Here is a 23,828-nt window from a genome sequence, read left to right as displayed (position 1 = left end):
CCCCACGTTTGGAGTGTTTTCACGACTATTAGAAGTCCTTGTCCTTAAAATGCTTTTCTTGTTCGTAACTCATCCTCAGTGGCACACTTAAAAATCATACAAATAGCATCTACTGGAAAAGGATTTAAAGATACTTATCCCCGAAAACATGGACTAGTCAAAAACTCCACCCACAAGTTCTTACTGATTGAAGAGCCAAAACCAGTCATGATCTTCAGTAGAAGCAGACTGTGTGAAGAAAGCTCCATCCTCTTTCCTCTTTTCTCCTCCACTTTAGCCAGACTGTCTTCCATGTCATCCGCGTGCTGGAGGCACTGGCAGAGCTCACAGATGAGCAGAGCTCCAAGGGTGGCGTCCTCCAGGGTGTCTTGGATGTCCACGTTGATCACGTGCACAGGCTGGAAGGTCTCCTGCTCTCTGGCGCATAGATCTTCCACCACTCGGTCATAGATGCTCTCCCCACAGGTAAAGATGACATCAAAGGCCTCACGGCACTCTTGAAATCTTTCTGGCCGGGACTTGATTCTCTCATTTCTTCCCAGGATGTGTAAGATTCCGTTCCTGGTATAGCGTTGTCTGTCTTTCCTGAGAAGGTCATTGTACATCTGTTTATATGTGGTTGAGAAATTGTAAACCATGGGAAGATTGGGTACCTCTCCTGGGAGCCTCACCCAAAATCCAGCTCCAAAAGACCAGACACTGAAGGCTTTTTTCCTGAGGATGCTGTGGGCTTCCATGTTCCTGTTTATGTTACTCCTACATATCACAGCCACCTTGAGTGGGGACGAGGGCATGATGGCCACTTGGGACTTCAGATACGTGTGGGCTTTACTGGCTTCTGGAACTCTGAAGGCAGGGGGATGACCACCTGGCTAGAGCTCTTCCAAGTAGCAAAGTGCGAAAGGACAGAATCACCTCCTCAGAGTGGGAGGAGACTTCCAGGACGTCTTGATTGATTGGATTATGATCAGGTGAAATGTAATCTGATCAGGTGAGCGGTGAGGGTGATTGAATCAACGGAATCACTAAATCTCAGTAAGTGTGGCCAACAAACAGGAGTGTTTGGAGATCTGGAGTTGGCCCCATTGATTCACATGGTGACTGAGGGCTGAGACTGATAACGACCAAGATAACTATGTTACCTGTAAGCGTGAAACTTGCTCTGCAACGAACTGTTAACGAATTTGGCTGGAAAATCTGATTAAAAATGTTAAACTTACATCCAATTTAAGTATACATATGATTACAAGTGTTGTACTTTAACATACATTTGGATTTTCTTGTGCAATTGTGTAAATTATAGAAAGATAGCACATAGTTTTGCCCAAAAATTCATAAAATCGTTCACCAATACAAACAAATCACATTCAGGACAGCATCTTTGCTGAGAGTATATGAGGAGTTACAACAAAACGGCATTTTCTGCATTTGATACTCTTAAAATCGTGATTCTCAAGGGAATCCAGAAATCGATGCAAGCTTCTGCCTACTTTTTGTGCCTTCAAGTGCAGCTTTGAGCATTTCCATACTGAAATACAATATGTTTAAACTGATTCTAATTTTCTTATGTATCATAATTAAGTGAATGTTATGGACTTTAAAATTATGAAGAGAATATCAAACAAAAAGGATTGATAAACATATGATTTTATAATTATCAGGGACGAATCTATCTATGAGGCAACAGAATGTATTTTTCATGCTTCTCTTATAAGAGGTGACTGTTAATTGCAAATTTTCCTAAGTCATTATACACTCTAAGGCAGGGCTTCCCAAAGTGTGATCCCCAGAGAAGTAGCATGAGCATCAACTGGGAACTTGATAAACATGCAAACTTGGACCCCAGCCCTGCTGAGTAGACACTCTGGGGATGGAGCCCAGAGATCTGTGTTTTAAAAAGCCCTCCAGATGACTCCAATGCTCACCAAAGTTTGAGAAAACTACCAAAAGGCAGAGGTCTCTGAAAATGTAAAGTTCCTCTTTAAACTTGACTGTACATTAGAAGTTCCTGGGGAATTGTTAAAAATCATTAGATTCAGGGGAAAAAAATGTGACAGGGGCTGGCCTGGTTGCCTAGTGGTTAAGTTCATGCACTCCTCTTCAGTGGCCCGGGGTTCACAGGTTTGGATCCCAGGTGCAGACCTACGTACCACTCATCAAGCCATGCTGTGGTGGCATCCCATGTACCAAATAGAGGAAGATTGGCAACAGATGTTAGCTAGGGGCCAATCTTCCTCACCCAAAAATAAATAAATAAATAAATAAATAAATAAATGTATGTCTGTTACAGTTGAATCCAGGTCTCTGGTGGTGGGAACTAGATAGGAATAGATCCTCAAACTATCTGGGTGTTTCTAATGTGCAACCGAATTTGAGAATCTTTGCCCTACAGCAGTGCTGCTCAAAACACCTGCATTCAGATGACCTGAGGAGCTTCTTAGCATACAAATTCTGATTCATTAATCCAGACTGGGATCCAAGATTGACCATTTCCAACAAGCTCCCAGATGATGTTATCAAACCAGGTTCATTTTTGCCCACCACCCAGAAAGCCAAACACCAGGACAACAAGATTGCAGCAGAGAGAGGGTTTACTCACAAAGCAGCCACGTGGGGAAGCGAGAGCATGAACCTCAAATTCGCTTCCCCAAAAATAGGGACTCAGGGATATTCATGGGATGGGAAAGGTGGTCTGAAATGTGGAGAGAGGTGATTGAAGGTGAGGAGAGGTGAGGGAATTGATGATCTGCGCAAGCGTAGTCAGACTCCATACCTCTTCATAGGACCCATGTTCACAAAATGGCGGTGTTAGCATAATGTGAGGGTGGAGTTTTTAGCCTCTTGACATCAAAAGGTCACCTATCGGACATGTGCACGGGCCTTGTTGATGAGCTGGTGGTCTCAACCGGCCTGGAGTGGACAAGGAGTTCTAACTCCTGAAAAACAGCTCACACACCCATTACCATGGTGACCCAGGTTCCAGGGAGATATCATCTGTAGGAGCCTAGTGGGAGTCAGATAGCATATTGCCTAAACAGCACAGTTAACAATGGGTGGCTTAAACAGCTAAAAGATATAATCAGTAATTGAAAAAAAAATTTAGTACCTAGATACTTAATCATCAATGGCTGTTTGCTGGTTTCAATGATGCCAAAGCAGCTAGGCTGAGAACCACATTTGGAGCAGTAAAGCCCTAGAAGCTGTATGAAAAATAGCTGACACCAGGACAATTCAGGTCCAAGGTTAAGTGTGCTTGAGAAGTAGATTATCTTACAGGAAATATCTTCCATCCCTCACTTTGCAAGCCTGAGATTCCCTCAAGTCTCTCTGCTCCCGCTCTGCCCCATTACAGCCTAGGTCTCAGAGCAGATGGAGGTGTCCTTGGAAAACACAAATCTGATCAGGAGCGGCCCTTGCTGAAAGACTGCAATGGCTTCCCTTGTTTAAAGAAAAATGAGACAGGTCCTAACCTGGCCTGTCAGAAAGACACTCTGGGATCTTTTGGTCCTCTTTAGCTCTTTTAAGTTTCCATTCTCCATCTAGCCTCAATGTCTTTGCACAGGCTGTGTGCTCTCCCTTCAAAGTTCTCCGCCTCAACTCCATCCACAAACACATTGTAAATGGTCTACTCAGCCATCAGATGGCAGCCTAAGGTCGCTTCCCTCAAGGAAGACTATGCTCACCCCCAGGCTCCAACAGCTTTTCCTTTGAAATCCCAAAGCGTTCATGAAAGCCCATTCAGTTGTGTGATAATTTAATTATCTTTCTTTCTCACCTGATTGAATGATCCTGAGGTATTTTTGCTTATCATGTAACCTACTACCTGGTATAGTGTCCAGCCCACAGTAGTCGTCCAATAAATATTTGTGGAACTAATTAATTAAAGACAAGGACTTTAAGAGTTTTTAAAAATCCTAACTAGTTGAAGTAACACATATGTTCTTTTTAACAAATATCTGGAATAAATTGTGTAATAAAACTCCTGTACTTGAGTATCCCTATTGTTAAAAGAAAGGAAGAACAGGACCAAAATGGTCCCCGTGACAGCAAGCTGATGAATAAATGGCAAGAAATAGGATATATTGGAAGCCATGTGGCTTAAAACTAATTTGGCCTGACTTTGTTTTTCCAAAAGGGCCTAATGTGGCCTGTTGAGCATGCATTGTACATCTGCTTTAAACATTTACAGTGTTCCAAAGACAAGAATGATGCCCTTAAAGATAAGGATGTAGTTTTCCCCCATATCGGCATTTCCTTAAGGATAAGCATCTCTTCCTAGAAACTAAGGACTAATTACCAACCTTCTGTGCTCACCTTGTGACTACTGACCTGCTGGCCACTGGCCTACTGTGTTCACTGAGCTGCTGTGCCAGCAAAGCAATCTTGTGACTATTGTAAAAGGGACATTCCTATTGTTACCAAACATAGTCACAGGTTCGTTTACCCATCCCACAGGAGGGCCAAAAAGAAAAAAAAAAACTGAAACATCAGCCTTGCAGCAAGAAAAGAGGTTTACTATCAAAAGGCAGCCAGACAAGGATGTGGGAGTTAAAAGTCAGATCCACCTCACTGAAGGGAAGAAGGTAGGGGGTTTTACCTGGGGCTGTAGGTAGGGGAGAGAGAGCATGTGCCGGCATTTTCGGTAGAGGAGCGGGGGCATGTGGCCTTGCTGGTTGGCGTCTTCCCACCAGCCTGCATTTTGGCCTTGAAGACTGAATTTCTTTTTCCTTGACTGGAACTTTTCTGGTTCGTTTTCGTCTTCAGTCTGCGTTTGGCCTTGTGAGACTGAATCTTAACGTCTGGACCTTGGCTTCCTGGAAAAGACAGCTCCCTCCTATACTAAAGAGGGACAGAAAGACCTGGTTAGTTTTGAACAACAGTTGCTTATGTTGAATACGCACAGCTGCAGTTAGCAAAGCTTATCCTAAAGTTTCTGCTCTAGGGGAGATTTCTAACTCCTTAGTTCTCAGTTTCACTAGCATATGTGATGTATGCTCTTTGTTCCAATATGCTATGTAGCCACCCTGTACACCCCACTTTGGAGCACTTCCTTCCTTCGTGAAGGTTCTCTCCCAGGATATAGCGTCCTTAGGGTTACCTCATGATAAACTCACCCCAATTTTGATTTGTAGATTATCGATTTCTTTGCATCAACAAAACCAAGACAATTACAATTTCAGTCTCTCAGGAAGGTGATCTTTAAACAATCTGAAATTTCCCGAGCTGCAATAGTGAAGTAATCTACATGATAAAACCCCTGCCCTTTCTTTCCCCAAAAAATAAGATAACGTGCCTGAAATAATCCTTTATTTTCTTTTGTTAATAACTCCCTTGCCCCAGGCCCCTCTTTATAAAAACCTTCCGTTTTGGACGGCCCCTTGGAGCACGCTGCTGCTTCCTAGATGGGCTGCTGCCTGAGTCGTGAATCGCCTGATAAAACCAATTAGATCTTCCAATTTACTCAGTTGAATTTTGGTTTTTTACAGTATTTACAATGGCAAATGTGGCAGCAGGAATTGATCAAATGACTTCCATTAATAATTTGACACATAGATGATGCTGCCAGTTTCCAAAATTTGAGTCTAATTCATTTGTCTGAGTTCATATACCAAAATCCTAATGGTGAAAATCAGCATAATTTACCTTCTAAATCCAAAATCGGATCATGACTTTCTACTTAACACTCTCAAACAGCCACCTGTGAACTTCAGGTTAAAGTCTAAATTTCCAGTGTGGAATCTGGAGGGAAGGATAAATTCTCCTCTACTCTGTTAGGGTCTCTGACTGGAACCAAAAGTTAAACTGACATGAAAACAGATTAAGCAGACAAAAAAGCAAGATATATTAAATTTTTACATATACATGGTATATTAAATATATGTATTTATATATAAATATAATATGTATATTTACGTATATATAATATATTAAAATTTTACATGTACATTTAAAATTTTACATACACATTAAGAAGAGAATGAAGACGTGAACAAGTGACAAGAGAAAAAAGGTTTTATACCTTTTAGACAAAGAAATGATAAATTTGTAAAGAAATGATAAGACAAAAGCGTTTGGGCTAAGGACAGTAAATTGTAGGGAAGTGACTAGGAGATATATGGGGGGAGGGAGGCGGGAACTCGTGGAAGATAAGGGTTATTTTAGTAAGTTTGTTTGTACAGATCCATCGGACTTGATTCCCAGTCTCTGGAGATAAGGATGTTCTTCTCTTTCCAGCACAGGGAGCACACCTTTTCAAAGGAAATCGTGTGGCCAGTTTTTAAGTAGAAAAGGGTAGGTCAGAGAGCCCTTCTTGCATGGGCTGTTTTTCAAGCACCTTCAGCTCAAAACAATCAATATTCCAAAGTGGCATATTTTGGGATGGCATGTCCTGAAGTCCTTCATATCTAAGGCCTTTCCTCATTCTCCCCCTGCCTATCTCATAAGGACCATCTCTTGCCACTCCTCTTCCACACACTGCTTTCCTCACTTTGCCCTTCTCAGATTGGCCACTTCCTCTCCCAAGCCCTCGACCTGGCTCACTCTTCCTGCTTGTCAATATTCAGTGCCGGAATCAGCTCCTGTAGGAGGAGTTCTCTCACTCCCAGCTGGGTGAAGTGCCTGTCCTTCATTGTTCTACATAATTTATCACAATGCATTTTAATTGCTTAATTTTTGTCTACTCTAGTTTATGGCCTCTCTAAGAGAAGGGACTATGATATTTATGTCTGTCTCCCCAGGCCTTAGCTTAGTCCTGGTAATTTATAACAAGTATACACTAATATTGACTGAGTCACTCTTTTTGTTGACAAACTTTTAGTTTTGTTTGTTAGGGTGTGTTTATTGAAAAATATGTGCTTAATATGTTTTAATCCTGAAAGTGTTCCTAAAAATGTCTTAAACCCATTTACACAAGTGACTCATTCAATACTCTGTGGCGGTGGTGGATGGCGTTCCTTCTAAGCAAGTTGGGGAGGGAGGGAGGTGGGATGACATTTAGGTTTTGTGGCTCTATTAAGGCTGCTATATGGAGTCAAAGACCCAGAGTAGGTGAAGGGGGAATAAACAAGTGGGACAGCTTCTTAAAGCAAACTTGTACTCGCTGTTACTCAGGATGGCAACCTCACCGTGGGCTCACATCCATTTCTACGCTTGTCCTGCATTTGTGTTTCATACAAAGGCCTTCGGGGAGTTGTTTTGACTCCATCTCTATGGAATGTCTTTCCTGGGCACAATTATGTCAGTCATCTCGAAGGTAATGGTCTTGCCTTGGGTTCATGCAACAGTTCCTGGTCACACTCCCTGTGTCTAATGCAGACCCTATTCTAACTTCCACTGTAACATCCTGCTATAAAAGGAACTTGGAAAAATGCATGTCGTGGTTCCACCATTCAGGAGTTGGCTACAATATGGTAGCTGCCTCGAGCATTGTGAATTCCCCTTTCCCCTGCCGGAGTCAATGTCACACCAGAGGGATTATCCTTGGGCAAGAAGAGGAACGCCACTTCCACTATCCACAACCAGCGTTCTCCAAACCATCCCCCTTCTCTTTTCAGGGATTAACACTGACCCGTCAGGCCCTCTCACAACTTGCTGATGTAAGTCACGGACAAGTCAGGTGACGGCACACGGCAATCTGCCATAACGAAGATCATTCCACTTCTTCTAAATGCACAACTGTGTATGTGTCTGTCCAGATTTATGAATATGTTCATATATATATTATTTTATGCAAATGCATAAATATACATAAAGATATGGAAGAATACACACCAAATTATTAACCCATCTAATGGTTATATTTTAGGTGAATTCTCATTTTTTCCTCCTTTATTGAGATATAATTGACAAAAAGTATATATATTTAAGATGTACAATGTGATGTTTTGGTATATGAATACATTGTGAAATGATTATCACAATCAAGCTAATTAGCATATTCATCACCTTTCATAGTTGCAATTTGTGTATCTGTGTGGTGAGAACACTTCAGATCAAATCTCTTAGCAAATTTCAAATTTATAATACAAATACAAATTTACAATACAGCATACTAATACAGTATATAGCTACAATGCTATCCATTAGATCTCCAGAAGTTACTCATCCTGCATAACTGACACATTGCGTCCTTTGTGTGTGATTGTGCATGGATGTCACAAGGTGTCTCAGAGAATGAGAAACTCAGTGAGGAATAGTTGAACAAATTCCAAGACCAGAGCACTGTTCTCATTCCATCTATTACTAAAGATCAGGCTAGTGAAATGAAGGCTACATGATCGAAATTCATATGTCCAACCACAGGCTCTGTGTAGGAGGTGACTTGCTCAATCAAACGTGGCACTGCTCTCTCTGTTGCTTTGACAATAGAAGATGTAAGTCCTGCAGCATTCCTGGTGAACTTACTCCAGAAACAGAATTCATTGAGCTATTTCCTAATGTTTCAGCTTACTACTAATGTTTCCGCCCACCACTCCCATCGACTACATCATGGATAGTCAGAGATGCTGAAAACTCTGTTCCTCTTCCAAAGTTATTTCTGCTTTGGAAACAACATGTGAGCCACCTGCTCTCGGATTTGCTTGGTCTTGATACCATAAATGATGGGATTCAGCATAGGTGGAGCCACAATGCAGACATTAGCCAGCGAGATGTGGATATGAGGTGGAACGTGGCGTCCAAACCGCTGAGTAAGTGTTGTGAAGATCCCAGGCCCATAAAAGAGGATGATGACACAGACATGGGAGCCACACGTGTTGAGAGCTTTGTGGCGAGCATCTTGGGAAGGCATGCGGAAGACAGCACGGAGAATCAGCACATAGGAAACAAAAATTAACAGGACATCTAAGACCACTGTTGACACTATGACAAAAAGTCCATACCAGATGTTCACCTGAATGTCATTACAAGCATATTTGGCCAAGCCAATGTGTTCACAAAAGGTATGTGGAATGACATTATTTTTTTTTAAAGATTTTATTTTTTCCTTTTTCTCCCCAAAGCCACCCCCGGTACATAGTTGTATATTCTTCGTTGTGGGTCCTTCTAGTTGTGGTATGTGGGACGCCACCTCAGCGTGGTTTGATGAGCAGTGTCATGTCCGCGCCCAGGATTCGAACCAACGAAACACTGGGCCGCCTGCAGCGGAGCGCGCGAACTTAACCACTCGGCCACGGGGCCAGCCCCTGGAATGACATTATTTTGCCAGAAAGTTAATCTTTTCAAAAGAAATATTATGGGGAAAATTGTACAGTAACTTCTCAGAAAGATTGCAACACCAATTTTCCCAATCAGTGCGTGTGTAAGAATAGTGCTGTATCTCAGGGGGTAGCATATGGCGATGTAGCGGTCAAATGCCATCACCAACAAGATTCCTGACTCAGACATGAAAATGCAGTGTGTGACAAAGAACTGAGTAATGCAGCGATCTAGGGAGATCTCCCCAGCATGGAACCAGAAGATGGCCAAGGCCTGAGGTACTGTGCACGCAGAGAGGACAACATCTGCTCCAGCCAGCATGCAGAGGAAGAGGTACATGGGTTCGTGGAGGCTGCTCTTTGTAAGTATAATGAAGATGAGCAGGCTGTTCCCAAGTAGGGCGACAACATAGCAAATGAAGAAGGGGATGGAAATCCACATGTGCTGGTCCTCAAGTCCAGGGATGCCCAGCAAGCGGAAGACTGTGTGGCTAACACCAGTGTGGTTTAAGGTAGTCATGCCTGGGGAGACCACCAGAGCCATCACCTCTTATTCATGGAGACACAGGAAAACACACATTTTTTGTAATATTCTTTGTGAAGAAACCAGGATATTTTGGCAAATTCCGCTCTCTCCATCTTCTTTGAACATGTAAATAATAAGACGTACAAAGATGAATAGGATATGTTTTCTGCCCCAAGGAGTGACACTCTGATTAAAAGATATACATTTCCAACTAATCAAAGTAAAAGATATTGTTGTATGTTCTTCTCCTACAAACAGTTGGTCCTGAATATAGAGAGGAAACCATGTGTGTGTCTGGGAAGGCAGCAACAGATGGTACTTGACTTGAGTTGAGTAGTTTATCACATGATGAAGAATGAAAATGGGGAATCACCATGAGAAATGTTTGCATTCTCGAAATTTCCTCAGCCCAGGGTGGCTGAGGCATAGGAAATACAGGAGAAGGTAGGGGAGGGGTTGCACAGACAGATTTTTCCTGATTGTGAAGGGCCTGGATCACAACCTCACACTTAGACTCCATCCTTTTCACAGGGGGCGGCCATCAGATGTCTTGAAGCCAGTAGTTTAGAATAATTACTCTTCTCTAGAAAGATCACCTGTGGAGGTTTGTTGGAACAGTAGTTGAATGAAGAGACAGGATTCTAAATGGCCAGTGGTGTTCCGGGGATAGAAGGGATCTGAACATCATCCAGTCCAGTCACAGAGGAACTAATCTAATATTTATCACACATCGGCTTCATGCTGGAGACTGTAGTGAGCACTTTGCATGTGGCCCTTGATATGTTTTTGCATTTATGTGTTGACTATGCACTCCAGGAACTGAATATGTTTCACATTTCACACTAAAGGAAATTGAGACTCAATGAATGTGAATCATTTGCCAAATATCACAAACCAATAACTGACAGAAACGAGATTTAAAATTTCTGAATTTATCTCTTACAGTTTGCACACTTGTGAAGAAGGTCAAGAGACCTTAAGAGGTAACATTGACAAAGTTTCTGTGCCTGAAGTGGGGCACTCCTTGTGCTGACACCTTACAGAGCTAAGTTTAGAAATGACTGAAATTGGAAAAAGAAATGCATTATTGCCAGGAGCATGGGGAGGGCTGCCTGACATTTGGAGGACATTTTGCATGTAGAAATTTAACATTTATTTCTTAGTTGTACTTTGGTTCATTAATTAACTCAGTCATGCAGCAAGTGTATTTTGAGCAATAACTATTTTACAGACACTATATCACAAACTGGGGATATAGAAAAAAAATGGGAACTTTTAGGACCCTATAGACTTGTGGACTAAAGAGAAGGAAATTTGTAAGCAGATAGGTTTGAAGAATTGGAGACAAATATTAATTCCCTCTAGTGAAGGGGTAGTTAAAAATATTTAGCTCATTGGCTAAGTTATATCTTATGCTCATTAACATTATATTTTCCACTCCAGTTATCCTCTTGATGCCCCTAGTTTTCCTTCCTGGGAAGGAAAATCTACTTCTTTGACCACGCTCCAAGTGCTGGGAGATAGTGTTCTTTCATCAGAGGCACCCATCAAAGGAGTCCAGTCAGCTGGCCTTCGGTTTGGAATCGTCTCCTATTGAGCATATTGCTGCTCTGTGAGAAGGCTCTCTCCAGTGAGGGTGGCCTTCCTCTTGGAAAAAGTGGAAAAATAGAAGACAAAAGGGAGAGCACCAGAGGGAAATGAGGGTTGTTGTGTGCCCCACCGACCTGACAGAAAATGAAAGTAGATAAAAGCAAGAAAGAAGAGGCCAGGGAAGACGCAAGTCTACAAAGGCAGGGCTGGAGAGGAAGGCATTACAGAAGGTCATGAAAACCATGTGTTTAGGCAAAGGAACAGCAGGGAAAATTTTTAAATCGGAGCCACAGAAAGAGGCCAGGAAGCTAGGGATACAGAATTTGCCTGTGGAATTGGTGTTCTGATAGAGTGACTTTGGTCTGACACTGGTTCATCCTAAATGCCCCACTCAGTACCTCCTCTCCATGGTTCTCTCCTCACATCTGCCCAGGTCGCCCTGGTGGCTCCCCAAATCCGCTTCCCACCTCGCGCTTGGGGTGCCACAGCAAAGATGCCTGTCATTTTCAGGATCTTTCTCATATTTTGCCAGGACGGGTCTACAGTAAGTCCATCTGTTTTCTGTTTCTCACATCTAGTCTAATTATTACAGCAGCTGTTGTTTTTGGATGGTATCTCCTTATTTACTAATTTTCAGTAACTTCAGCAAATCCATATATTCTCAACCTCCTTTCCCAGACCTCACCCTCCTCCTCTGCTCTAACCAACCAGATTCGTGCCTCTGGTCTTTACCATTCTTTGTCCACATGTGCCAATAGCTTCCAAGAGTCCTGTCCCGTCTGGCCTACCTGGGACCTGACACCAGCCCAGTCCTCACCTTGATCCTGGAACCGCCCCACCTGCAGATGTCTAATTCACTCACCAGCCTTTCCTGAGTCTTCAGGAAGCAATGTGAGTTTGGAGATGAAATTCAGCTTGTTGCAGGCCAGGCAGTTGGGCGATTTATTCTCTTTCATGAGAGCCCTTGAGGGAAGAACTTACATCCGAGCCTCAGGGACACAGCTGTCTCCACCAGCCTCGCCCTCTTCCCAGATGACCTGAATCCCAGACCCCTAAGTCCTTTTCCCCACCTCCCTGGCCTTCTCCTGACTCCTGCTCCTCCCCACATGCTCTGATCTCTATCCCACACCGAGTGTTCACATTTATGATGTTTCACTACAAAAACCCTCTCCCAGCTAATCCGGCCTTGCCACAGGCCTGTTTGAATACCTACGCTGGCATTAAATATTGAATTAAATCACTGAGTATTAAAGTTATTTTCAATCTGCAATATCAGTGCATGGAATTAATATGCAAAGATGATTTTCAAATTTTTGTTCTTTATGTAAAGGATGGTGTTGCAGTTATAGTCCTCCCTGGAGTGTCATAAGATTCATATTTTGGGGTCATAAGGAATGAGTTTTAACTCCTTCATAAAGGTACATAAATGACCATGCACAATTTGTAGAACACATGATTCTTGATATTTGTGGCACATTTTCACCTCATTTGCCAGCCTAGTGGATCGTTCAGTTTAGTGCTTAGCCACCAAAAATCCATATTTATGGTTGCTGGAAAAAAATTCTCCTGCTGTCTTTATATTCTCTTATAAGTAATTTTATTTAGATTTTTCTCATCCTGAATGTATATTGCGAACTTTTTTCAACTTGGCAATAACTTTATATTCTAACTGATTATAAAAGTAATCTTGGGGCCAACCCTGTGGCCAAGTGGTTAAGTCCATGTGCTCCACTTCGGTGGCCCAGGGTTTCGCTGGTTCACATACTGGGGATGGACATGGCACCGCTCATCAGGCCATGCTGAGACGGCATCCCACACAGCACAACCAGAAGACCACAACTACAATATACAACTATGTGCTGGGGGACTTTGGGGAGAAGAAGAAAAAAAAAAAGAAGATTGGCAACAGATGTTAGCTCAGGTGCCAATCTTTAAAAAAGTAATCTTGTACATTATTTTTTAAAATCAGATAGTAAAGACAGTTAAAAAGAAGAAAGTAATCTCACCGTCAGAAAAAAAATTTGTGTTTTGATATAAAAACACACAGGTGTATCATCCTAGCTAGTCCTCCATACATTATGCTTTTCTGAAAATCCTACTAGTTTTTCATTAATTAATTAAATTATATGAAATTAATGCATTTTACTTATTCGTACATCTTTGTCATAGAATTAGCCTATTCATCATTTCAGACTCGAGGCTTAGGGAGCCCGATGAGCGACTGTCAGGACAGGAGCAGGTGCAGACTCCAGAAGGGATCAGATCCGTGAGGACCTATTGTGGTGACAGACTCAAGATAGAATCCTGGTTTTGTGCACTGCATTTCATTCACAATAGGTGGTATTTTTAAGTTTTATCTTTTCTGTAAACTCTAAAATCTATTTTTAATATTTTCAAAAAGACCCATAAATGCCCAGAAATGCATTGCACCTACTTGTAAAGATAAGCCCACCTCTCTCTTCTCCATGTCAACAGGTGTAAACGAACAGCCATAATTGTATGTGACCAGTGGACTCTTGATGACTCCTTGGCTGAAGCTAATATGTGAAAACCTTGTGCACCAAACAGTGGAGAAAAGGCTCTAAGCATTTAACATGACTATATGGATGAGGCTTCTCCACACCCAGAGGGGCACCAAATATCATACATGTAAAAGCTAACCAACTGGTGTAAAATGTCAGTGATATTTGATGAATTAGATATAGACATCTGCCGTACACATTGTGGCTAAAAGTAACAACAAACACTGTATTGTACATTTAAAAATCTTTTAAGAGGGTAGGTCTCATGGCGAGTGTTTTACCACAATAAAATGAACTTGAAAAAAAAAATCACATAAAAGAATTCCAAGCCAATGACAGCGTGGCAGAAGGACCTGAAATAGAGTGGGGCTGGAGAAGCCTCATGGTCAGAACAAGGATGTTGCAGTGTCAGGTCAGAGACCCACAATGGGAGAACTAGAATGGACAAGGTCTATTTCACAGATATCAGCAAGCATCGATGCTGATGGTCAGAAGCCACCCTGAACGCCACCACCATGCAGATGTCCGTGTCATGAATGACTTCCTCCCCACATGTGCCCTGGCCCCATACAAGGCCCTGGAGCTAGAGTCAGCCGTGGAGAGAAAGGAGGAGGGGATGCACCCTGAACTGACTGAGAAAATTCTGAATTGACAGGATTACATTACTCAAAAATGACTAGTTTCAGTTTTTGACATTAGGTAGGAAAAGGCCTGGATATAAAAACTATATATAACATGAACTATGTTCAGCCTAGTGTCTAAGCAAGCAGTTTCTGAGGTCAACTGCCCAAGTTCACATCCAGCCTCCAAATGACCAACCACAGAGCTACATTATGTAATCCCTCTATGCTTCAGTTTCCCAAGACGGAATCTGGGATAACAGAACCTACAGTAGTCCCCCCTTATCTGCAGTTTCTCTTTCTGCAGTTTCAGTTACCTGCAGTTAACTGATGTCCAGATATTAAATGGAAAATTCCAGAAATAAAGAATTTATAAGTTTTAAACTCCCTGCTGTTCTGAGCAGTGTGATGAAATGTGGAGCCATCCCCCTCCCTCCCGCCCAGGATGTGAATCATCCCTTTGTCCAGCTATCCACACTGCACATGCTACCCGCCGGTTAGCCCATTCTTTAGGAAAAGGAACAGTATGTATAGGATCCGGTACTATCTGCTGTGTCAGGCATCCACTGGGTGTCTTGGGACATATTCCCCACAGATAAGCGGGGGCTACTGTACTGCTGAAGATTGTTGTTAGGGTTAAAAGTTAATACCTACAAAGTAATACATGCATACAGGTTAACCTATAAAAATCAGGCAATAAATGTTAGCTATGTATATGGGTTCTGGAAAATAAAAATACTTTTTTCACCCCAGGATTTTGATGTCTAAAAATACCATACCTGTTAAGATGAGACCATAGTCCATAATTCTAAAAACCTGCGGTGCATTCTGCACCATAAAAATTTGTTGGCCAGAATTTTATCATGTTTCTAAGGTAAAAGTATGTGCAAAGTAGAAATAAACTCAGCAGAAAGGCCTCCTCCTTACCCTGTTCTCAATGCACTGATCTGGGCACAGGGAGAAAGACTCTGGTTGGCAAGAGGACACCAGGCTCCGTAGAAGGATAGACAATGAGCTCTGTTAGGCCCCCAGGAGAGCTGCTTAGAAACTGGGGAGTCCAATCATCTTGTTTTGGGCTTGCAGGAAAACCCAGCTGCCCATGGTAGACCTTTATGTGGAAGCTAAGGCAGACTTGGGAGTTATGGGGATACCTGCGGGCGACAACTTGTCCTTCAAGAACACGGGTTCAGTCACACCCATATCCCTGGGGCCAAAGAGCTGCAATGTCTTTCCAGGAGGGCAGGGGTTAGCCTGCTCTGTTCCCTGCTGCACCTCCAGTGCAGAGAACAGTGCCCACCACGTGGTGGGAGCTTAATAAACATTTGCTGAATGAATGCATGTATCCAGGTTGTGGATTTGAGGATCAATACATTAGAGGAAAGAAACAGGTTGTGATGGGTATTAACTACCTTTGAGAAGAGTTTTTGGAATTTATCCTAAAGGTAAGAGCTGGAGATTTTTTTTCTGAGGAAGATTGGCCCTGAGCTAACATCTGTTGCCAATCTTCCTCTTTTATTTTTTCCTCCCCAATCCCAGTACATAGTTGTATATCCTACTTGTAAATCGTTCTAGTTCTTCTATGTGGGATGCCATGATAGCATGGCCTGACCAGTAGTGTGTAGGTCCACACCCAGGATCCCAACCAACAAACCCCACGCCACTGAAGCCAAGCACGCAAACTCAACCACTCCACCCCAGGGCTAGCCTCATAGGAATTGAAGATTTTGAAGCAGTACATAATATGATCACATCTTTATTTCAAAATACAGTTTTAACAGCCATGTGAAAAAAAGTACTGAAGGAGGGGAAATGGGAAGTGGAGAGAAAAAAATATAACAAAGGCATTGATCTATGAGGTTAGTTCATAAATTGCGTTTATCACTTCTTGCTTTAAAAAAAGGTTCTGAGGTACGATAGCGTTCCTTAAGGGTCATTATGTGATAGAATCTATAAAGTTAAAAGCAGCTGTGAAGAAATATTTTATTTATAGGCACAAGAGCCTAAATTAGGATTCAGAGTCTGAATACATCTGCTGGACATAGGAGTCAGTGCTCCCCCTAATCTCACGAAATGTTGGTGTATATTTTTCAAGAGTTGATAAGCCCAGGGGAAGGGAGATTGTTGAAGTTTAAGTATGAGCACCTGGAGCATAAAATAGAGAAAGAGGATGGGAAAGGACTAAGGGGCATCTGATCCACAACCCAATTCCAAGGAAACAAAGAGAAGTGAAAGCAGAAGATGATTTTAACACTCAGCTTGGTAAGATTTGGCAGCATTAACCTTAACGATGTGGGGCTACAGACACAGCATTTGGAAGAAGGGACTCCCCTCCCCTGCACCATGCTGAACACCACCTGGCAGCCCAGTGAATGCAGTGTCATTTGGCACCTTGAGATCGCGTGGGGAGCAACCTGAGAAGTGCACTGGAGTACTCATGGAAGTCTCCTTTTTTGAAATTACGACCCCACAGATCAGGAGAGGGGACAGAGGAGGAAAGGAGCATGGTGGAGAGCCAATACAGATGTGTTAGCCAGCTGGCAAAGGTGACTAGGGGGTCTAGAAGTCCAATCTGCAAAACTGGCCCTTGAGAAACCATACAAATCCTGTCTCAGTGCCATCCTTTGATTGAAAGAAAAGACGAAGAAATTTGTTCTCTGGCTGAGGTTCCCCAGCGGGTGTCAACTCTTGTAATTCTGAATGTCTGTGCATTGGCATGGCCCCAGAAGGACATCTGTGGCAGCATCAACAGAAAAAACACTAAAGTGGCAGGTGTGATCCCTCTGGAAAGGATAACCAAGAGGAAATTCATTTTGTGTCATATGGACACGCCTTGATTTATTCCCAAGTAATCCAATTAGGTAAACTAATGAACATCTTAAGTATAAGAACTATTGTAGAAAGAATTATTTATTAAGTTTAATTGATAAAGCTTAAAGTAATGTGGCTTAAGAGTTTGACGATCAGTCCCCAAACAGGAAAAACACACTTGTCATCAAAATTAAATCATTTCTTTTAATTTGGGGATGTTTCTCCTTATTTACACTTCCAAGTTCTTAGCAATAATATAAATTCATTTTCTTACTGAGGTTTTGAAATCAGCATTAGAAAAGTAGATACAATCAATAAGTAAAGCCATCTATGAGTAAAAACGCAATATACCACTTTTTCGTTAGAAAACACCCTTATAATTAATATACCTCTCAAAATGAGCAAAAGGAAATTGTTTTAAAAAGCGACAGCCTATTCTTCTAATTTCAACACACCACTTTATTGTGTGATTAATGAAATCCAAGGAGCTCCCAAAAATTTAAGCCAATGAAGAGTCATCCATGCTTACTTTCCTAGAGATTTTTAATTGTTTCATTCTATTATATTTCCAGAGGCAACACCCTCAGATATTGCAAGCAGTACACTTTAAATTAAAGTGTGCAGGTGGCATTAAGTTTCCTAGTCCACCGACCTTAAAATAGGGAGATCAACCTGAATCAATATCTGGGTGGGCCCAATGCAATTACAAAGGTCCTTAAATATGGAGAAGGGAGGCAGAAGAGGAGATCAGAACGATGTAATGGAGAAGGACTCAATCCGCCATGACTGACTTTGAAGATGGAAGGATGGGGCCATGAGCCAAGGAATGTGAGTGATTTCTAGAAGCTAGAAAAAAGCAAGGAAACTAATTCTCTGCTAGAGTCTTCAGAAAGAAGGCTGAAAAAAAAATCGATGGCCTTTACTCGCTTAATATCCTTCAACAAATCACTTGTCTAGTACTCCATTATACGGTTTGGTTTACTTATCCACAAAATGTAGTCATGAGGGAAACTTCTTTACAGGACTATGTGAGCACTGAATTAGTTCCTCCGTATAAAGTACCTAGAACAACGTCCCCCACATTTGGAGTCTTTTCATGACTATTAGAAGTCCTTGTCCTCATTTCCTTAAAATGTTCTTCTTGTTCATAGCTCTTCCCAGGTGGCACACCTAAAAATTAAAAAAATAGCATTTAGTGGAAAAGGCTTTAAATACACTTTTCACGGAAAATACAGGCTAGTCAAAAACTCCACGCACAAGTTTTTATGGACCAAGGAGCCAAAAGCAGCACAGCTCTTCAGTAGAAGCAGACCGTGTGAAGAAAGCTCTTTCCTCTTTTCTCCTCCACCATGAGCAGCAGCTTATCCACACTGTCTTCCATGTCGTCTGCGTGCTGGAGGTGCTGGCAGAGCTCACAGATGAGCAGAGCTCCAAGGGTGGCATCCTCCAGGGTGTCTTGGATGTCCACGTTGATCACGTGCACAGGCTGGAAGGTCTCCTGCTCTCTGGCACACAGATCTTCCACCACTCGGTCATAGATGCTCTCCCCACAGGTAAAGATGACATCGAAAGCCTCGTGGCACTCTTGAAATCTTTCTGGCCGGGGCTTGATTCTCTCATTTCTTTCCAGGATGTGTAAGATTCCATTCCTGGTATAGTGCTGTCTGTCTCTCCTGAGAAGGTCGTTGTACATCTCTTTATATGTGGTTGTGAAATTGTAAACCACAGGAAGATTGTGTGCCGTTCCAGGGAGCCTCACGAGAGATCCAGTTCCAAAAGACCGGACGCTGAAGCCTTTTTTCCTGAGGATGCTGTGGGCTTCCATGCTCCTGTTCATGTTACTCTTGCACACCACAGCCACCTTGAGCGGGGATGAGGGCATGATGGTAGCCACTTGGGACTTGAGTGAGACGTGTGGGCTTCAGTGGCTGGAGGGACTCTGAAGCCAGGGATATGACCACCCGGCTACAGCTCTTCCAACTAGCAAAGTGTGAAAGAACAGGAACCAGGTTTATATAGAGTCATCTCAAAGTGGGAGGAGACTTCAGGAACGTCTTGATTGATTGGATTGTGATCATGGACTCCAGCCGGAGAACCTAATCTAATCAAGAGAACTGTCCGTGATTGAATCACCTAAACCTCCAATTCTCCACCAAGGCGTTGCCACCCTGTGGTAGCATTTCAAAATCTGGAGTTAGTTCCATAGGTTCACCTCTCTATGGGGATAGTTATTGATATTAGCCAACATAACTAGGCTACTTGTGAGCTTGTCACCGGCCTCTCCAATGACCTCAGGACATGCTTGTGAAAAATGTGTTTAAATTTCCCAAGCTTACACCTCATTCAATTAGACATATAATTACAAGTATGGTTGCATGTTTTTTAATATGCTATTGATGTTCTGGAAATGTAAAGGTATAAATCACAGGAAGATGTACATTATATTGCCCATTAATTAATAAAATTACTCCCCAATGCAAGAAATCAACTGCTGGAAAACATCCCTGCTGATAATATTTGAGGAGTTACAAAACACAGCATTTTCTGCATTTGATTTTCTTGAATTCATGATTCTCAAGGGAATCCAGAAACAGAGGGAAGCCTCCTTCTGCTTTATTATTTCTTCAAATACAGTTGTGTTTTCCATTCTGAAAATACAGTATATTTTAAATTATTTTTCTTTTATTTTCATAATTATCAAGCAAATAATATAGACAAAAAATTATGAATGGGGCACCAAACAGTAAGAATAGATAATCATGTCACTTGATAATGGTGCAGTAGAGAACTCTATTTATAAAGCCACAGATTGTATTTGCCTATGCCTCTGTTAATTAAAGTGATTCTCACATTGCAAATATTCTAAATCAGTAAACACCCTAAAGCTACTCAAAGTGTGATCCCAAGACCAGCTGCCTCAACATCAACTGGGAACTTGTAAAAATGCACATTTGGACCCTGAACACTGAATCAGAAACTCTGGGAGTAGAGCACACTTGATTGATCTGTGTTTGAAAAAGCCCTCCAGATGATTTTGATGTACACCAGTTTCAGAGCAACTGCTTTCAAGCTGAGATTCTGAAACTTGATGGCACATCAGATGTTCCCGGGAAGCTGTCAAAAGCACTGCTTCAGGAATCAAAGAGGAGCAGAAGTTTCTTAAGACAAAAGTCGTAATGGCAAAAAGGCCTGGTATAAATGAAAAGGCAGTCAGATCTTAACTGTACCGTAAAATGTATTATTAGAGTCAGTGACTCGTGCCAAAGGGATTCTCAGAAATGGAGAGAAGGCAGGTCTCAGAGCCCAGACCATAATCATTACCCAAGAGGAGGACCATGTTACAAAAGAATTTGAGAAACACTTTCTTAAACCAACCCTTGAAGACTAGTACACACAGTGGTTCCATATAAGTTGGATAGAAACGAAGGGCTGAAACTGGGAGGATTAGTGCAAAATAGTAAATGTATTACACAGGTGAGTTTCAACTCAGAACAGTTATTAGCGGCGGTGTTACCGGTATTGCCTGTGTCCTCAGGGAGGATGTCAAGAAGTTTATGCTGTTTCTAAGTGACGGCATAGTCAAAATGAGACAAACCAGGAGACCCAAGGGAACAGCAGGGAGATGTTGGATGAGGTGTTGATGTGATGGGAGAGTGCCAACCCAGGGAGGCACAACTTATTTGGACACTAGCTGCTTTCCAGGGAACTGGAATTTCTCAGCTTCGTATTTCTAACTATGGGGAAACACAAACAAGACAAAACCTGGAGAAGTATATTCGAAAAAAAAATGCCTGACCCTGAAAGGAAAGGTCTAGGCAAAGGAGAGTAAACACAAACACAGCAAAAAGTGCTAACTTTATACCTAAGACGAAAAGAAAGCAATCAGTTTAAGAATTAGATTAAGATTTTTTTTTTTAACTCAGCTGATCTGCCTGAAAATAGGAGAGGAGCAACAAAGAAATGGAAGAGCTGAGGCGAGTCTACCACTACAAAACATCGTGGGGCAGACAAAATGTTTCCACTGCCATTGAGATGCACAAGTCATTTAGAATCTGAAAAACAATTGAATCTGAAGAAAAGAAAGATTTGGGGAGGTATTAGGTCTCCTAGGCACCTCTGGACACAGGCATCATTAGCAGCTCCAGTTCAGGAAGCTGGTCAGAGCGACTTTGTAGCGAAGTGGCTGTCAACTGTGGCTGCACATTTCGATCCCCTTCCTACCAAATGTTTCTAATCATCAGGGAAATGCAAACCAAACCACAGTGAGATATCACCTCACACCTGTTAGGATGGCTACTATCAAAACTTAAAATTTGGGGGAAAAATTTAAAATTTGGGGGAAAAAAGACAATACGTCTTGGTAAGGATTTGGAGAAAAGGGAGCCCTTGTGTGCTGTTGGTGGAAATATAAATTGGTGCAGCCACTATGGAGAAAAACATAAATGTTCCTCAAAAAATTAAAAATAGAACTACCATGTAATATAGCCCCCAACTCCTGGGCGTATATTCAAAAGAATTGATATGAGGATCTTGAAGAGAGATCTGCACTCCCATGCTCATTGCAGCATTATTCACAATAGCCAAGACCTGGAAACAACTTACATGTCCATCAACAGATGAATGGATAAAGAAAATGTGTATGCCTACAGTGGAATATTATTCCACCTTAAAAAAGAAGGAAATCCTGCCATTTGTGACAACATGGATGAACCTGGAGGACATTATGCTAAATGAAGTGAGCCAGACAAAGAAGGGCAAATACTATATGATACTAATTAGATGAGGAATCCAAAATAGTCAAACTCATAGAAGCAGAGAGTAGAATGGTGGTCTTCAGGGGCTAGGAGAAGGAAAATGGGGAGGTATTAGTCAAAGAGTACAAAGATGAATAAGTCCTAGAAATCTACTGTATAGCATAGTGACTACAGTTAATATATTGTATACTTAAAAATTGCTAAGAGGCTAGATCTTACCTTAAGTGCTCTTATCACAAAAAAATAAATAAGAAGGAGGAAGAGGAGGGGAAGGAGAGGGAGAAGAATAAAAGGGAGAGAGGAAAGGAGAGAGAGAGACAAAGACAGTAAGACAAGAAGGAAGGGAAAAAACTTTTGGAGGTGGAGATGGATGTGTTCATGGCATAGATTTTGGTGATGGTCTCACAGATGTACACTTATCTCTAACTCACCAAGTTGTATACATTAAATATGCACAGCTCCTTTTTTTTTTTTTTTTTTGGTGAGGAAGATTGGCCCTGAGCTAACATCTCTTGCCAATCTTCCTCTATTTTGTACATGAGATGCCACCACAGCTTGCTTGCTGAGGGGTGTATAGGTCTGTGCCAGGGATTCAAGCCCACAAACCCCGGGCCACAGAAGAGGAATGCACGACCTTAACCACTATGCCACCATGCTAGCCCCATGCACGGTTTTTTGTATGTCTATCATACCTCAATAAAGTGATTTTTTTAAGAAAAGAAATCTTACTATAGCTATAAATGTCACCTAAGTGTGTTGTATTGCAATGGCTTTTTGAATTAGTACAAGCTGGCTAGTCAACTAAAGACATCTCAAAGAACTTACCAACATAGACCAAAACCATCAAAAAGGCCAATTTTATCAAACCGTTTTATCGCTTAAAGCCTGGAATTCATATAAAAACAAAACACAGAAGCAGAGAGTAGAATGGTGGTTACCAGGGGCCGAGTATAGGGGAAACGTAGAGTTGCTATTCAACAGATAGAAGGTTTCAGGAATGCAAGATGGTTAAGTTCTAGAGATATTCTGTAGACCATCATGCCACAGTTAACAATAATGTATTGTCCACATAGAAATTTGTTAAGAGGGTAAAAAAGAAAAAAAAAGATGTTGACACCTGGGGCCCATCTCAGATCAATTGAATCAGAATCTCTGGGCACGGCATGTCTCGTCATCCTGATTTCATTTGCTTATTCCTGTTGTCTGTTTGCCCACGCACCCTTTACTGTTAAAAATTTACTTAGTACTGGAATTTAGTCCATACACATTTGGTGTAATGCCTGTTATACTTCATTCCTTGCATTTTATTTATTTTACATTGTTTTTTCTGCCTTTGATTTTCATTTTAGAAAATTTTATCAAGTTGTTGTATATTCCATTTTGTTCTTTTGACTTAGAAAGTTCTACTTTGATCTTCAGTTCTGTCAAAGTGTTACCTGCACTTTCCCGCCTTCCTAATCAGAGCACATTTGCATACTATCTTTTGAAAAGTTTTGGAAATGTCTTCACTCTCCTTTTCAGTGCCCCTATTCCTAACTTCCAGGTTTCGCTGAGATATTTTGTTAATTTTAGTTCAACAGTCTTAATCTAATTTATCTTGGAGATGGGCCCTTTCATTTCTGAATCTTATTCATAACTTAGAATGGACCGTGCCTGAGGTCTCACCTTCTTTTTCCATTAGACTTCATAATAAATTATTTAAATATTTAGTCCGAGCTTCAGTGCTTGCCTCTGTTTCCTTTCTTTTCTTCACATTCCTCCTGAATTCTTGTTTTGGTTCACATAAGTGATAACGTTTGGAAAGTCTGCTCTCG

The 23,828-nt window shown here is 41.7% G+C and overlaps 2 protein-coding genes and 1 pseudogene across 2 annotated transcripts; all 3 read right to left on the bottom strand.

Moving 5' to 3' along the window:
* Positions 1 to 214: 214 nt before the first annotated feature.
* LOC139041253 (RNA polymerase II subunit A C-terminal domain phosphatase SSU72 like protein 3-like) lies at positions 215 to 794 on the bottom strand (annotated as a pseudogene).
* A 7,736-nt stretch (positions 795 to 8,530) lies between these two features.
* LOC106831721 (olfactory receptor 52B4-like) lies at positions 8,531 to 9,714 on the bottom strand. Its single transcript, XM_014842126.3, has 2 exons — positions 9,201 to 9,714; positions 8,531 to 8,961 (listed from the first exon to the last, which is right to left on the bottom strand). The coding sequence occupies exons 1-2, from the start codon at positions 9,712 to 9,714 to the stop codon at positions 8,531 to 8,533; spliced, it is 945 nt and encodes a 314-aa protein (XP_014697612.3).
* An 8,843-nt stretch (positions 9,715 to 18,557) lies between these two features.
* Positions 18,558 to 19,142, bottom strand: LOC123279030 (RNA polymerase II subunit A C-terminal domain phosphatase SSU72 like protein 3-like). Its single transcript, XM_070491540.1, has one exon. The coding sequence runs from the start codon at positions 19,140 to 19,142 to the stop codon at positions 18,558 to 18,560; it is 585 nt and encodes a 194-aa protein (XP_070347641.1).
* Between the last annotated feature and the right edge of the window lie 4,686 nt (positions 19,143 to 23,828).

This window comes from Equus asinus, chromosome 20 (genome assembly GCF_041296235.1).
Source record: "Equus asinus isolate D_3611 breed Donkey chromosome 20, EquAss-T2T_v2, whole genome shotgun sequence".
Classification (NCBI taxonomy): Eukaryota; Metazoa; Chordata; class Mammalia; order Perissodactyla; family Equidae; genus Equus; species Equus asinus.
This window is presented reverse-complemented; position numbering and strand designations above follow the sequence as displayed.

Coding starts and splice junctions, on each gene's coding strand:
- LOC106831721 (XM_014842126.3), bottom strand. CDS start 9,714: ATGACTACCTTAAACCACACTGGTGTTAGCCACACAGTCTTCCGCTTG. Junction 8,962..9,200: donor GAAAAGATTAACTTTCTGGC/AAAATAATGTCA, acceptor AATCTTTAAAAA/AAAATAATGTCATTCCACAT.
- LOC123279030 (XM_070491540.1), bottom strand. CDS start 19,142: ATGCCCTCATCCCCGCTCAAGGTGGCTGTGGTGTGCAAGAGTAACATG.